At 27.8% G+C, this 16,972-nt stretch overlaps 7 protein-coding genes across 7 annotated transcripts; 1 reads left to right on the forward strand and 6 right to left on the reverse strand.

The window, feature by feature from the left end:
- Positions 1-1,140: 1,140 nt before the first annotated feature.
- On the reverse strand, positions 1,141-1,929 carry OCT59_009516 (uncharacterized protein; the record flags this gene model as incomplete). Its single annotated transcript, XM_066133626.1, has 4 exons — positions 1,141-1,247; positions 1,332-1,468; positions 1,545-1,864; positions 1,927-1,929. 4 exons carry the CDS (start codon positions 1,927-1,929, stop codon positions 1,141-1,143), a joined length of 567 nt encoding a protein of 188 aa, XP_066000050.1.
- A 4,281-nt stretch (positions 1,930-6,210) lies between these two features.
- OCT59_009517 (uncharacterized protein) lies at positions 6,211-6,644 on the reverse strand (the record flags this gene model as incomplete). Its single annotated transcript, XM_066133627.1, has 2 exons — positions 6,211-6,387; positions 6,525-6,644. 2 exons carry the CDS (start codon positions 6,642-6,644, stop codon positions 6,211-6,213), a joined length of 297 nt encoding a protein of 98 aa, XP_066000051.1.
- A 3,768-nt stretch (positions 6,645-10,412) lies between these two features.
- On the reverse strand, positions 10,413-10,616 carry OCT59_009518 (uncharacterized protein; the record flags this gene model as incomplete). Its single annotated transcript, XM_066133628.1, has 1 exon — positions 10,413-10,616. The coding sequence occupies one exon, from the start codon at positions 10,614-10,616 to the stop codon at positions 10,413-10,415; it is 204 nt and encodes a 67-aa protein (XP_066000052.1).
- Positions 10,617-13,351: 2,735 nt separating this feature from the next.
- OCT59_009519 (uncharacterized protein) lies at positions 13,352-13,603 on the reverse strand (the record flags this gene model as incomplete). The annotated part of the gene is made up of 1 exon (XM_066133629.1): positions 13,352-13,603. The coding sequence occupies one exon, from the start codon at positions 13,601-13,603 to the stop codon at positions 13,352-13,354; it is 252 nt and encodes an 83-aa protein (XP_066000053.1).
- A 256-nt stretch (positions 13,604-13,859) lies between these two features.
- OCT59_009520 (uncharacterized protein) lies at positions 13,860-14,755 on the reverse strand (the record flags this gene model as incomplete). The annotated part of the gene is made up of 4 exons (XM_066133630.1): positions 13,860-14,098; positions 14,183-14,191; positions 14,441-14,507; positions 14,585-14,755. The coding sequence occupies 4 exons, from the start codon at positions 14,753-14,755 to the stop codon at positions 13,860-13,862; spliced, it is 486 nt and encodes a 161-aa protein (XP_066000054.1).
- A 293-nt stretch (positions 14,756-15,048) lies between these two features.
- On the reverse strand, positions 15,049-15,726 carry OCT59_009521 (uncharacterized protein; the record flags this gene model as incomplete). The annotated part of the gene is made up of 2 exons (XM_066133631.1): positions 15,049-15,089; positions 15,168-15,726. 2 exons carry the CDS (start codon positions 15,724-15,726, stop codon positions 15,049-15,051), a joined length of 600 nt encoding a protein of 199 aa, XP_066000055.1.
- Positions 15,727-15,906: 180 nt separating this feature from the next.
- OCT59_009522 (uncharacterized protein) lies at positions 15,907-16,743 on the forward strand (the record flags this gene model as incomplete). The annotated part of the gene is made up of 6 exons (XM_066133633.1): positions 15,907-15,989; positions 16,290-16,327; positions 16,406-16,445; positions 16,532-16,566; positions 16,644-16,670; positions 16,739-16,743. The coding sequence occupies 6 exons, from the start codon at positions 15,907-15,909 to the stop codon at positions 16,741-16,743; spliced, it is 228 nt and encodes a 75-aa protein (XP_066000056.1).
- Positions 16,744-16,972: the final 229 nt, after the last annotated feature.

Consider the following 16,972-nt stretch of genomic DNA (forward strand, 5'->3'; position numbering starts at 1 on the left):
ATATGCTGATCTCTACTTTGTATAAAGATTACGAATTAATAGCGTTTCAGTGAAATCAAGAGAATTACCGGCAGTACATACCCATAAGGCACCTTCGGGTATAATAATTTTTTATTAAACGAAAGCTTAGTTCTATTTCCAAATTATAAAAATAGCAGATAGTAAATAGTAATATTCTATAAATTCACGAATATGAAATTCCATTTAGGAATGAGCCATCGAGAAAGATTATAACTGTGCGTAATTATTTTTATCTGTATTGAAGCAAGTCGTATTTGGACCACTTCTTGTTAAAACAATAATGAAATAAAAATAACGATTTATTTAGAAAATCTTGTAATTATATAATTTTTTCATCTGTTATTAATGCCAACATCATATTACTTTGCCATTATGTTATTTTTTTGATTACAAAAATAATAGTGATCATCAGTTCAGAAGACTTTATTTTTGAATATTATATGCTATAGTAAAAATACTATTAGTAAATTGCGTAGTCAAAGAAAAATTTTCCACTAAGGAATTAATGAATTTTGGGGACACTGAATTTAGTCAACCAAAAAATTATTAGTAAATCTGATCTCATATACTATAACAAACGAATTTTCTGATATTGTAAACTGTTCTGATAGATTCTTTTCTATATTAGGAAAACTTAATGTTAATGGAAAGTACAAAACCTCACTGATCCCAGTTCAATGTTATTAGGGCTATTGATATGCATAATTTGTTACTCGCTATATATGATTATTATTTGACTATTAATCAAGAAAATGAATTATATTTCAGAATTATCTGATGGTCAAATCTAAATTACATGATGACATGGTAAACATGGTAATTTAATAAGAATATTTGTAATTATTTAGAATTTACATGTTAATGATATGTAATTTTTATTGATAATTTTTATACAAATAATTTGGATGGGCAGAATTATACAAATTATACAGAAAATTGATGGAGATGATCAAGAATGAGTGATTAACTATAGAATAATTAAAGAATGAGTGAAATGAAGAATAATTTTAAAGAATGAGCGATTAAGAGTGAGTGATTAAGTAAACATAATTGAAGGGTATAATACTGTATCATCTCATCCTAGCAGCTGAATATAAAGTTTGATAAACTTGGCTTTTTTTATAACAATTTTATACCCAAGTATTTAGCAAGACGCTTTTGTCTTGCATCGAGTCCTCCAGTTACTTGTAAACCATAAAAGGCTAACAGAGTATCTAAATTTTGACCTTTAATTAAAAAAAAAAGAATATTTTATTAATTAAGAAAAAAAAAGAAACCCAATTAAATTACAGATGTACAAGTGTACAGACCAGTTAAACCACGAAGATTCCGGACGTTAATAGGGAATGGATTAGGATATGCATTTTGAAAATTGGGAAGCGCGATGATGGCCTCATTTTCACTAGTGATACGTGAATTGACAGATCTGTAATAGGATCGCATATCTCTAAAATAATGAAAAGGATATGTTTATCATGTTACAATTTTAATAATGTAGCATAATTTTTTTTTAAAAAACATACACAATCTGGATGTTTTGCTGAATTGTTGCTAAAGTCATTTGCATAGTTTGCTGCATCGCAGTCATATTTTGCATATTTTGCTGCATCATAGCCATATTTTGCTGCATCGTAGTCATATTTTGCTGGATTACATTTAAAGTCTGTTGTATATTTTGCTGACCAGTCTGTAGAGCTTGAATAACATTCGCATTAGGGATATTTTGTAGATATGATAGTTCCTGTATGATTGTTTGAAAAGCCTGGTTCATTCTGTTAAAGTTTGGTAGTGGTGGTTGTTGTTGTGGTGGTTGTTGCTGAGGTGGTGGTTGAGGTTGTTGTGCCTACAAAATACAAAATGATAAGTCTTCAACAAGGAGATATTATAAAATATTTAGTTCTTTACCATGATAACAGTATTTTATGATCGTGAATCGTGTAAAACAGAAAAATAATTAATATTTTACTTGTATTTATATTGCAAGCTTTTACTTTTTTTTCTAATGACTGATGATTGATTTGATTCATATTTAATTGTTTATCACGTTTTATTTGATTTTGTGTAATTACTTGTTTTGGAATAAAACGTGCATGAGAAAATTATTATAATCATCAAGAAAAATGTCACGGTCCCTATTGAGTACACAGTGATGTCCGTAATTGCTCTTAACATCGACGTATTTTCTTTTACATTGTCGTAATTTAGTGATATAAATCACAGATATAATCTTCGTCTTTGTACTACGTGAAACAAGGCAACTGCGACCTTGGGTCACGGTCTCGTAGTTGTGAATAGATTGTATCACATAGAACAACGTGAAAAGATATAATTATCATACTGCGTATCTCTAACATATAATTTTTTCTTTACTAACTGTTCATCTTTATATCATTTATATCACGAAAATATAAGAAACGATTAACTACCCCAAGAGCACCCAGAAAATTCTTCGGCACGTGACTTTGGCCGGACATGGCGGAGAAGGTCCTTGGACATATTATCTGGTTGTTGGAAGAGTCACAAAAGGCGGACTCAGCTGTTAACGAGAAGATAATAAAAAAGCATAGATCATCGAGCAATCTTGCAGAAAATTCAGATACTGTAGTTACGTCTTAGGATAGAAATTTCATATATCGCGGGCAAAGTCCCGAACCTTTGTATTTATTTTTCACATGTATACCGAGCTTCGTCACGAACTTTTGTATTTTGTATTTTAATAAAAAAATTCAGCGAACATGTTCGCCAAAATCATGTGATTATTTTTTTTTTCCCGAATGTTATTCTATGTATTATAGGCTGCGCCATGTAATTTATTTTTAGTATTAACGTTTATAAAAAATTTTCCTGACCATTGGGCAGAATGCCACGCGAAAGTTACATTAAGGTTAATAATGAAATCATTTACTAGAATTGAACTAATGAAGTGATAACCCGTATTTATTTTACAGCAATGTATTTAGAAAAAAAGTAAAAATAATATTTCAAAAAATACAATTATCCTATAAACACGAATCTCGCTTAGCTAATTCTAATAAATTACATCGCTCCCTACATTTTAGCCCTGCAAAAGAAAATTCCATAAGAAAATTATTTATAATCAATCCGATCTTAAATACTTTCCTCTTACCTTTTTTGATGTACTGAAATTCAGAAGAATTTTTACTATAACGTTTCATTACTCCATTTAAATAGTCTATAACATCTTTTGGCATACTTATGTAAAGATAACTTATTTTCATAGCTAAATCTTCGAAATCTTCGATTTTACATCTCTCTAAGTTATTGCATTCAATAAATTTAAGTATTTCTAATTTTCCTAACTTTTTAATTGTTTCGTTTATAGGTTACAAACTGAATAATTACGAATCCTTATTTGTGTTTGTTTCTTGAGGATCGCAGTAGATAAGTCACAATCTTCAAAAATGTCGAGATCACAGATATCCGTAGAGATTATATGATCAAAACTTCAGTTTTACAATTTCTACAATTAGCTGTTAATGTTGAATCAAGACTAAGACGGCAACATTTTAAATAAACGAGATTTGAACCTTCCATGGCAGCCTTAACTAACTCTCATTTGGAACGAAGATCCTCTATATCGAGGTATTTGATACAATTTAGATAATTTAAATTAAACATCGAGTTCTCATTAACCGTTACATTGAAACCATGATGCATTATGTGACTTTTTCGTTCAGGAGGTAAAAACTTGAATAGTGCCGTCAAAAACCCTTTCACGTTTTTATTATTGATCTTTAATGGACTTCCCCATAAAACGCGAAGAGCCTCAGAAGCCCAGATTGTATTTAAAAGACAACGTGAAAGCAAGATGCGGAGATTGTCGGGATCTTCCGCTAATATTAGAAAGAATTTTATTAACTGCAATATCATAATATATATAAAAATATATATATATAATAATAATAATATAATATAAAATAAAAAATAAAAAAAAAAAAAAAAAAAAAAAAAAAAAAAAAAAAAAAAAAAAAAAAATAATAATAATAATATAATATAAAATAGGTATAAAATAGGAATATATATATATAATAAAAGAAAATAAAAAAAATATAATAAAAGGAAATAAAAAAAATAATATATAATAAAAGAAAATAAAAAAAAATATATAATTAATAATAATATAATAAAAAAATATATATAATAATAATTACTAATGATATACTGGTAGTTATTCTGCAATGATTATTTTTTCGTAATAATGATGATAAAAAAAAAATATACAATTTTTTTTTTTCACAATAGTTATCATTTATATCATTATATGCTTCCTTTTAATTTTAATACAAATCTTTTATGACCCATAATAGTATAATATCCGAAAAATCCGAACAGAGTTTAAGCTTAATCTAAGAAAAATAGTACACGTTAATTCTTCACTTTTTCGATGGATTATACAGTATGTGATCAACAATTATTGAAAATGACGCAGCTCTCGATTAGGAAAATGATAAACTACTTTTATACTTTCAGTTAAACTACAAGTTTAAAACTATATAATTTTAAGATCCCTAGCTTTTAATTTTAATTTTATTTTTATGCATAATATTTGATTATATTTGTTTTTACTACTATTATTATTATCTGTTATTATTTATTTTATTTTTAATTTGTACATTAAAATGATTTTTCTCCCGTACAAAAAATCATATCCTAATATACTGTATATCTACACTGCATGTGTAATTTATAAAATAAAATGATTGATTGTATTTGTGGCTCAGATGCGAAAAAAAAAAAAATTTTATTTTTGGTTGTTTTTTTTTGTTTACATCATCTTGCGCATATTTTTCAAATACCCGACTGAATGGCGATTGCAACAAAACCACTTTACCCCATTTACCCCCAAAAAAATCAATTGATTTATTATTGATATTACTTTTTTTGTTGCCCGGTTGCCGGTTGCCTAAAATAGTGGTCGGTTAAATTTGATTTCTTTTTTATGCCTGATTGACATTTGACATTTTATAATTAAATTAACTAAAATAATTTGACTAAAACTAACTAAAATAATTAAAATGATTTAAATGTACAGTTTAATTTTTTTTGGAACTTACTTATGAGGAAAACAAGAAAACCTCCTTCCAAAAGGAAAGTAACACTTACCCTCAAACAATATACTAGAATGCTTTTCCCTTTCTTTGTCATAATAATAATTTTAATCATAAATCGTCACTCTGATCTTCTCATGTACATGTAGTATGTGTTGGACCAAATCGGTTAAACGATATTATGATATATACCTACGATGTTGCTTTTATCTTTACCGTATAGTTTTTTTACACTATACTTATATACTATACACCATCGGAGGACGGAGATATATATCATACTCAATAACTATATTACAAATCAAGTATAACTTGTTTACCTAATCTCTGTTTCTATTGATATATAATTTCGGAAATAATAAAATGGATTACGTATATTGTTCGGAAATTTTGTTGGTAATATATAATATCCACGATTTATATATCCAGTACTCACCACAGAACATGGGACTAATGGGAACAAATTTGAGCGTATTAATTAATAGCATCACGGGATCAATGATCGGGGATCAGAGAATATATTATTTTAATTTAAATAAATTTCAGAAATTTCAAGGATGATTTTTTTTTAAATGAGATTTTCGTAAATGGTGTAAATCATCATTAGAATAATAAATGAAAAAAAATAGTTTCACCCGATGTATTGTTATAAAATTTATTTATTATTTAAAAAAAAATACAATAAATTAAAAAAATCAATGCAACACTCGCATTATTTTACGTGACTAACAAATGATTGCACATTTTTAATACATTTAATAACTAAAATCAATGAAAGGAAATATATATGATTAAAAAAATAAAATAATGTAACAATTGAAAGTCAAAGTATACGAAACATGTGCATATACCACAATCAGGAAAAAAGGTGAGGATTCAAGGTAGAGATGTTGTTCAACCTCTACTGATACTCCAAAAGACATCCTGATCAATCAGCGCATTCTCTCTGAAACCTATGATATGGGAGGTGTTGAGTAGAGTATCTGCAGCAGGCACTTGAGTCAAAACTCTGAGTGGCGCTGTTGCAATTTGTTCCATATGATTGCAGAAATCTTACCCAATCTAATCTCTTCCAACATTTGATAGAATTCCATATCATCATTCTGGTGTTGAGGAGTCTTCAAGAAACCCAGAATTCTCTTAGTTCCTGATCACCTAAGTTTTCCTCAACATAGAAATTGTTATCAACATTTCTGACTGTCTTGGTGATTAGTCCTAAAATTATACCATTTAAACTGATCATAGGCATATTATCAAATCCCATATTATCAATCAACTTAACAGACATTGTGTTAACCTTTGATGTTTATAATTCATAAGAAAAAAAAAGTTAATCAACAAATTTTTATTAACTGCAAAAGGATATGTGCAAAACAATACATACACTAGTATACCAACTGGCATAAGTAATGAACTTTCCTTTTAAGAAATCACCTGGCCATTAGTAAAATCTTTGATCCAACATGAAATATTTGGATCTACTGGAATGAAGGTTTTTACTCTCAAATATACAATTTTTGTCAAATTATCATCATTCAATCTTGCAACAGCCATAATTTTCTTAACTGTAAACTCCTAAGTAAGCTGTTCAGTAAAATCATGAATATAACACATCATGGAGGTTTCTGTAGGCATATTCTTTTTTGTTAAAGGGTAATTAAGAGTAAAAAATTTTTTTCTCATTAACGTACTCATACTACACATATATATATTTTAAATTTTTGACATTTCCATAGCCAACTTCCCAATTCTTCAATACCCAATGCTCAACAGTAAACAAAAAGCCAGAGGCTCTATAATGTATGTTTAATTTAACTTTTGAAAAATATTATTTTGTTTTACTTTATGGGAAGATAGAATTTTTTATTTTCATTTTCAATTTACAAATAAGGGTAAATAAAAAAAAAATTTTTACTCATATTTATATACATTGCGTCATTTGAATGAATGAGCACAATAGGATATTATAATAACTGTGGTCTAAGGAGGTGATTAAGTCTCAATATTTCCTAAGAAGGTAACGAATAGAGATGCAAACAAAACTATGCCCAATTTAGTCTTATAGTATTAATTTAGCCAGACGAAACTGAGCGAAACTAAATATCAGCAAAAAATTTCTCCTTTTTTTATATTTGATAATATTCCAACATATTATAACATAATTATAATAGGTATACTCATTTTAAAAAAAACTATAGTTTTATTTTGCTTATAATAAAAATTTTATTTATTTGAAGAAGGTAAAATAGATAGTTTAGCTCTCACTTTTTCAAGATTAGATTTTGTTTGCATCCCTAGTAACAAACAACTATAATATCATTGCTAAAATTAGTCACTGGAGGCTTATCAATTATTAAATATGTTAAGAGACAGATCATCACTCAACCAGAGAAAATGATTGACATTCTATAATTAATTTTGTAATAATAAAAAAAATTTTTTTGGAATTTCTTGTTCTTTACTATAAATTGTTTTCCAATAAGTGAAAAAAAACAGTATACAATAACTTTTATGTCCAAAAAAAATATTTCATAAACTTGCACTAGTATAGTAGGTATACATATATAGTTTTAGTAGGAACTGTACAAGTTTAACAAAGAATGTAAATATTAAAAAGATTCAAATATAGCTAAATAAAGATTTAAAAACTAAATAAAAAACCAAATATAGCTTAGTTACAGTGAAAAATGTTCAAAAATTTTTTATCTAATATTTGAGTTAATAGGAAATTTACCATTAGAATCTTGCGTTCCTACATAGAAAAGTCAAAGACGTGAAACTCTAACGATTTCAAACTTTGCAAGTGGCTTAGCTAGGATTGTCATTATTAATTACCGTCTTTAAAATTTGTGTATCATATCACATGATGATATGACAATCTGGTAAAAAAGGAGTATTAGCTATTTTTAGCGATAATTTGCATAAATTGGCATTATTAAAATTCTCCAATTGAATGGCGATTTGTCTCTTAAATTAATTATTTGCTTTTTTTTTTTGACATGTAATAAATTCATTTTCGTAAAAAAAAATTTATTATTAATTAGGATTTTTCACCAAATTATTCCTTAAACGTACAAGTAGATCGCAATTTTTTTTTTCTTAAGTCCTAAATAATAAACAATTTTATTGTGGCTGCGAATTTGTTAAATTAGCTGTTGGGGCTTATTGATTACCTTTTTTCGGATTTAATTTCTTTTTTTTTTTCACAATAATAAATCATTTTCATAATGAAAATTTTTTTTTATTTTTTTTCACAATTATTTATTATTTAGGATTTTCACCAAATTATTCTTTAAACGTACAAGTAAATCATAATTTTTTTTTAATAATAAATAACTGCAGTTCGTTAAGCTTCAATATTTCCTTAATAATAAACAATTTTATTGTGGCAGGACCCCGGATATCTCCAAAACAGGTCATAAGTCACACTTTCGGCAGATTGGCCCATTTTTCAGGGCTCAAAAAATCGTTTTTTGTAAATATCTCGGCATCCAGTGGTCCAATTTTGATGAACATTTTTTTAAATTGTAGAGCTAAATGAGGGCTACAAAATAAAAAAAAGTTCATTAAAATTGAATTACTGGATGCTGAGATATTTACAAAAAACGATTTTTTGAGTTTCAGCAAAAAGGGGTGTTTTTGGCCAAAAGTCCATTATGACCTTTATATTAGATATCCGGGGTCCTATTGTGGCTGCGAATTTGTTAAATTAGTCGTCACTGGAGTTTATTGATTACCTTTTTTCAGATTTAATTTCTTTTTTTTTACATGTCATAAATTCATTCGTTAAAAAAAATTTCATTTTGCATTATAAATTTTTTTATTTAATTATTTAACTATAAATAAGACCCAAATTTGCAAGGTAAGTGGAGTGCTACTCTACTCAATAATGACTAATGATTAATGATTAATTAAAATTTCACCCATAGTATTTCCTTAAACGTATGAGTAGATCATTACCAAAAAAGAGTATTTGTTGCAAGTGTTTTAAAGATCTTTGTATGGAAACTTCACAGAGTACATATATAAAAATAAAATAATTATTTACTTAAATAATCTTTGCATTATAAGGTACAAATAATAAAATAGGGAAAATGTAGGACTTGTTTTCTATCCTACGATAAATATATATTTATAAATAAATTTTTTATAGAGGATCAAAAAAAATAATTTAATTTTTTATATAAATCCTCTTTGGCATCTAATGCAAATATATATAAATTCCTTTTATTTTCCTGCTTTCACAAATTTTTATTTCATATATTTTTTATTTTCTTTGAAAGTTAGTAGAAATTCTTACACTTTTCTTTTCTAAATTATTTTTAGAAAATTCTTTTTTATATAATATATATTTATGTATAAATATATATAAAAAAGAGACGGCAAGATTATTTTTGATTTAGTTCTTACCTTGGAGAAAAAAAAGAATTCAAGAGAACATTTTTAAATTTATTTCAAAAATTTTAAAAATATTTATAATTTTTACAATGGATAATGAATAACCACCAACAAATTAGGAACGTGCTCCTTCAAAAATTCTATGCAATAACTTAAATACTTGCAACTTTTCAGATGCTAGTTTTTGCTATTCATAAACGCCAAAATTAATAATGGTTAAAATATGAAAGCACAATTAATATGTACCATATATCGCGGGCTATAGTACCCCTATGCATAGTACCCTCTTGAAAAATTTCATAGAATTGTATAGTACCTGGGAGTAGACTTGGGTGCCGAAACCTATAGGTGCCGAAACATGTTTGGGATTTGACATATGCCGAAATATAGTTTCGGAATTTTGCCGAAATCCCAAATCCCAAATCCCAAACTACTGCCAAAATCCCAAACCATCGTCAGAATCCCAAACCATCACCGAAATCCCAAACCATTGCCGAAATCCCAAACCTTTATTTAAATCCCAAATAATTGCCAAAACCCAAAACCGTTTCCAAAATCCCAAACCTTTATCGAAATTCCAAATAATTGCCAAATCCCAAAACCGTTGCCAAATCCCAAAAGTATAATAAAAAACTAGCCAGTACTTTTTTCCCAGTACCCACGGTTTATATAGGACACGGAGAAGGTGACACAGTAGAATAATTCATAAAAGTTTTGGTAGTGATACCTACCAACATACTGTATCACTCAAACCCACTGGAGGCATCGTATCAAAGTCCTCACCTTAATAGAGGTCACGTTGATCTTATTATTTTATCAATCAAATAATAAAGTTAATGTTTAGTAATTCAGTAAAAGAAAAAAAAATATTAATTATTATAAAAACTTACCCTGCGCAGGCTACAAATTTCTCCTTTAAACATATCACATCCTCCTTTCAAAATCTTCAATCTGAGTCTCGATATTCTTGTCAGAAGGAATAAATGCTTTTATCTTTAAATAAATTATTTTTGTTGCATCATTCGGGTCCAACCTCGACACAGCCATAATCTCTTTAACCGTATATTCTTGCATAAGTCTTTCGTTTGAATCATGTATGTAGAAAATGGTAGAAATCTTAGATGGCATCTTGTTTTTGTAAAAGAAAAATTTTTTTTTTTTGTATAATATTTTCATAATAAACACTGAAAATAAAATAAATTAAATGGAAGAAGGGAGTTTTTTTAATTTATTTTACAATGTTAACCATATTATTTTTTTTTCAAATTAATTTCAAATTAAAATTTTTCGTTAGACTTCAATCAATAATATCAAAAAAAATTTCACGAGGCTTCAACAAATTTTTTTTTACTTCGCTATAATTTATACTTCCTTATACGGGACATACAATACAATTTTTTTTCGCAGGAATTATCAATTAACCCTATAACTCTACTTAAAATAGAAAAAAATCATATATTTCGTAAGTTAAAAAGCCAGTTTTAAAAAAAAAATTTTTTTTTTTTGACACATTTTTTAAGTGTTTGAAATGATAAAATTTACAAGATAAAAGTTAGTTTTTGAAAAAAAAAATGATTTTTTTTGAGAGTGAAAAAAAAGCCATAATCACATGGGACAATAGGTTAATATAATAGTTCATTCAAAATAAATCATATACCAGCCAAGCCACTTAATTTTCATATTCACAAGGGGTAAAACAAATTAAATCTACTGTACCATACGTAACATATTTATTTATTATTACAAAAAAAATGGAAAAAAATGGAAAAATAATATATATATGACACGCGTCCTATGGAGGGAGAGTGACGCGAAATAATATATAATCCAAACAGAATCGAAATAGAATAGATACCAAATCTAAGATCTAAGATATTAAATTCACATCGTTTTTCGTAATGAAAATTCAAGCAAGTGTTTTGATGATCCTAAGTCAGGAACCTCATGAGAAATCAATACCTTAAACAAATGTGTAGAATAATACACAAAACACTCAGGAAAAAAGTACCTCCTATTATTTATCCTACGATAAATACATGTCGATCTTCTAACGTTTGGATTAGCCTGTATAAATTAATTTTAAATTTCTGATCCGTATTCTTTATAGCTAAGACCCACTTGATCAGCAAGTCATGTTTTTATATCTAATCATCCAATTCCGGTTAATGAAATTATACTAGACCTATTTTTAAAATTTTATCCTTCTTTCAAACCGATTTGAATTCTTTCAGTTCCCTTTTTTTTAATTTTCATTTTTTTCCTTGAATCGATCTTTTACTTTCGGTTCTTTCTTTTTTTTTAAAATTTCCTCTTTTCATTTTCGAACCTTTTTCCTTTTTCTTTTCCTTTTTTTTAAAAAATTTTCATTTTTTTTCCTCTTTTTGGTTTGGATTTTTTTTTCAACCGAGAATTTTATTGGTTTTTTTCCCAAACTGAAAATTTTTTTTTAAATTTTTTTTTCAGTCTTTTTAAACCAGATTATTGTTCTTTTATTTCAGAATTTTTTTCGGTACTTATTTTTTTTTACGGATTCCTTTTTTTCGAAAATTTCCCTTTTTTTAAACTGATTTCTTTCTTTATCCTTTTTCTTTTCCCCCAAATTTTATTTTTCGTTTTTCTTTTTCCCAAACCACATTCTTAAACCATTTGATTTGGATCGGATTGACGCTGCGGCACCACGGTAATTGCGATTCTTATTATTATTATTAGTAATAATATTTTCCCTAATTATTTTTTAGGCTCAATATATATAAACTGACATATAATTTACTTATTTATTTATTTTTTGTAACAATAGATCGGTATAGTAAATTTTATGGGAAATTGTTTTTTTCATGACAATGGATCGTTATAATTGGGAAATATTTTTTTTTCATAACAATAGATTGTTATAATTGATTTTTAGGGATTTTTTTCATATTAATTAGTGATATATTTTTTGGGAACCGTCACCTGGGCGATCACTGCTTTTTCAAATATGTCACATGATGTACAAATTTACGATGGCTGATTTTTTTTTGATCGGTTAAAATTTTTTTGCATATTTATTCAAGATAATTTTATTTAAAAAATTTTATTTGCAAATATTAAAATTTAAGTCAAACATTTACGATTTTAAAGAAAAAAATCACCGTATTTATTTTTAATGAAGTGATACAAATAAAAAAAACAATAACAATAAAAAAAAAGATAAGTAAATTACAATGACCAAGGATAAAGATGCTAATAAAGAAAAATGAAATAACAATGGAGTAATGGAAAGTAATAGAAGATGAAAGGAAGTAAAAAAGAGTAATGAGAAGTGATAGGAAATAAAAAGGAGAAATAGGACATGATGAGAGACGAAGAGGAGTGATGGGAGACGAAACGAAGTGATGGGAGACGAAGAGGAGTGATGAGAGGTAAAAAGGAGTGATGGGAGACGAAAAGAAGTGATAGGAGACAAAAGGAAGTGATGGGAGACGAAAAGAAGTGATGGGAGACGAAAAGGAGTGATGGGAGACGAAAAGAAGTGATGGGAGGCGAAAAGAAGTGATGGGAGGCGAAAAGAAGTGATAGGAGACGAAAAGGAGCGATGGGAGACGTAAAAAGTGATGGGAAGATGAAGAGGAGTGATGGGAGACGCGTGTTATTATTACTCTCTTTATTACTCTCTTACTTGATAGGCAAGTATCATTCCCGCTGCAACGCAACGGGTTACGCCTAGTTATTTATATAAAAAACATCAAATAAAAAAAATATCTGATTGATCAGAAATTGGTCGGCATTCAGCAAAATTGTATACAATTATGCATAATAAATGAAAATGTTATTTATTCATTTTATCAAAAATTTATTATTACATTTACTAAAAAAAAATATTACTACACATTAAATCTTTCGAACATTTTTGCTAATTCTTCTGGATTATAGTCACCTTCTTCATCATATTCCATTAACAAATTGGTATAATCAACTGAATCATCATTTTCATCACATTCCACATAAGGTGTAGAAGCATCATGTAAAAATCGTGAATTGGACAAATTCAGAGCTTCCTCAAGTTCCAATGGTTCGTCATTAATGGCTTCTAAATCATCATCAATAGCAGTCTGTTCCAAATTAATTTCAGTCATAATTTCTTCCAAAGTTATTTCTTCTTCTTCTTCATATAAATCTGCATCTCTTAAAATTTGCTGAATCTCCTCTTCAGATTTTTCTACACCATAATGTGATAATTCAGATTTGTTATTAAAAATATAATAAGAATGGATCTGCGCAATTGCATCAAGATTTTTCACCAAAATTTTTGTACGACGTGTTCCATGGATCCAACCACAAACTGACCAAATACGCTCACAGTTAGCGGCATGTGGTGAAACGGAAAACATTTTAGTTGCAAGGTATTGAAGATGGTGGCTTCATTTCGCAAGTTTGCCACCATCTAATAGGTGTGTCAATATTGTAAATATATGATGGTAATTGCGCTATAAGAATTTCACCAGATTTTCGTTTACTATGCTTATTTCGTTTTACCATAGTTAAAATTTCAGGAATTCGTAACATTTGTTGCCATAATGCTACTGCTGTAGTACTAATACGCACAAATTGGCCTTCAACAATTCCAACGCCTATAACAAATAAAGTCAAATATATATATATATATATTAATAAAACTATAACAAACTATTAATAAACAATTAATTAATACTTGCCTCTATATCCTGGGTGCAAGTAATATGCAAGTAGATGTTCATCAAAATCAAATTCCTTAAAGCGCTTATTAAAACTTTTAATACAATGCCGACGAAACATTTTATGAACTGTTTCTGGAATGTTCTTTATTACTGCTCCTAATTTTGCAAGTAAAAAGAAACAGTCAGCAAGATTAGCTTCTTGATTTTCTAATAAAATAATTGATTCTTTTATTGGTTTAATAATCATCGCTAAATCCTGAACATCTTGAAAAAAACCTCGTTTGTGCATTATTATATTTTGTACACTTTTATTAGTGATTATACGAGGATTTTCAGTGATAACCTTTTAATAAAAACCAAATTAGAATAAATATTTATAAATTATAAGATTAATTATTTTTAATTAATAATATAATTTACCTCCTTTAAACATATTTCCAACCGAAAGATTGACTGAAGCATTTCAAAAGCCGTTACCCATCTTGTACTAACATACGTCTTTAAGCCTCCTCCTTTGATACTTTTTTCCTTAATTTTGTCTTCAAGAAGACTTTGAGGTAAATGGCTCTTTTTAAAATAGGTTGTTATCATGTTTGACCAATTTAAAATTCGGGTTGCAAATGTATGTTTTATAAAATCTTTGGTTATTAAATTTAGACAGTGTGCCATGCATTTGATATTAATAATATGAGGAAACTTATGAGTAATAATTTTTCGTGCTAAATTAACATTTGAACCAGAATCTGTCACAATAGCTGAAAATCTATTTGTTCCAATTTCATTTAAAACTGCTTCAATTTTTTGAGAAAGGTGTGGTTTTGATCTGATAAATCAGATATTTGCCAAAGAACATCCTTGCCATCTGGGGTATGTATGACAAAATTTCATAAAGACTTTCCTGCTGGACTTGTCCATCCATCAATCGCTATAATTAACAAGATAAATTAATAATTAAATAAATAACCAATAAATAAATTATAAAAAAATATATATTTATATTTACATAAGGTCAAATTTTTTTCTTTTTTAATTAATTGATAAATTTCGGTATTAACACGAAGGATCTCATTATCTAATAAAGTACCAGAAAGAGTTTTTCTATTTGGTAGATTATATGCAGAACGTAATTCTTTAATGAATTCAACAAAATATGGGTGTTCTACAAGGCGCCAAGAAAGCCCACAACAAACAAAAAGTCTAATAAGTGATAATTCAATTTTAATTCTTTTTTCTTCAGACAAAGGTAAAGCATCATAGTATTCTTCCAAAGTTTTTTGATCATCATCAGTATTTCGACTCATTTGAGATTTATTGCGAGATTCTATAATACATCGTATTGCTTCTCTAACTTCTGTCTTAACTTTTTTACAGTCAAGTAAGATATGACGCTCCATTGCTGATGCTTTTCCTCGTTTCCAAGTTGTATTACAAGCAGAACAAATAGCAGACCGGTGACCATCACCTTGATCTGGACCCTCAATAAAAAAATTCCATATCACTGCACGAGGCCTTCCACCTTTCTTTATTTCTATATCATTATCTGGTTCAACTTCACCTGACATTTGTTTTATTAAGAAATGATACAGAGAGAATTTTTAGTACATTTCTCACGTCAAGTAGTGTAACTACTTTCTTACATCACATGGATTTTAATTTTTAAGTAACTTGTTATGACAAGTTATTTTATATTCTAATACTTGCAACCCTAATTATGTTCTAATGTTTACAACCTTAATTACGAAATGTGGAATCTTGTATTACATTTATTATCAATTTTAGAATTTATCATATGCTTGGATTTTAACAAAATTTATCCCCCCTGCAGGTCATCTGATATATAGAATTACCAGATTACAGATCGACGTAATATACAGAATTCCAAAAATTCCAATAATGTACAAATTTTAATTATTACAAAACTTTTACTTTAAAAAAAAACGTCATTTAACAATAAAACTGTTCAGCATTTCAGCGCAGTATATCATATGATATACATGCATTTCCGATGTGATTATGCTCGAAACTATCCAACCTGCAGTAGCTGATTCGATTTACCGATCTGATCGGCTGATAATCTTTTTTTATTAAAAAAAAAAATACCTTTAGTCTTGTAAATTGACGAAAGGTGTCTTTTATTTTTGCTTTGGGAACAATGCTTGGATGGTAAGTCTATTCATTCTAATTTTATGTATTTATTAAACTTAATAACTAATTTATTTAATTTTTTTTTTTACTATTTAGGTTTCTGTTGTTGGACTACTGATTTAGACATTCAAGAGCGGTAATATTAAAAGGAAGTTTTTTAATATATTATTATAAGAACGTATAATAATGTATGTTCTTTTCTTTTTCTATTTCTTTTTGTAGGAATGAACCTCCTGACGTATTTCCTGGACTTGGAGGTACAGCAATTCAAAGCGGAAAAGGTAATTTGATATAAGAACGTTTCATAACGTTCTTTTCTTTTCTTTTTTTGTAGGTTCCAGACTGGAGCCTTGGAATTGGAGTGAGTATATAGAAGATGAGAGTGGGATAATTTTTGGTTTAAAACATGTTGATATTCTTTTTCCTTAGTATAACCTTGGAACTGGGCAGGTAGTCGGGTACTGTATGTAGGAGTGGGAGATGGGAGATAGGAAGGTGTTTCAGAATGTTTTACTAATTGTAGATTCGAAATAATTTATTTTTTTTTCAATTTTTTTTTTTGTTGTATTAGTAGTAACTTAAGTGAAAAAAATTAATAAAAAAACTTTACCTTAATAACGAGCAAATATGTATATTTTATATTAAATAATTTAAATAGTGATG

Source organism: Rhizophagus irregularis, chromosome 17 (assembly GCF_026210795.1).
Source record: "Rhizophagus irregularis chromosome 17, complete sequence".
Taxonomy (NCBI): domain Eukaryota; kingdom Fungi; phylum Glomeromycota; class Glomeromycetes; order Glomerales; family Glomeraceae; genus Rhizophagus; species Rhizophagus irregularis.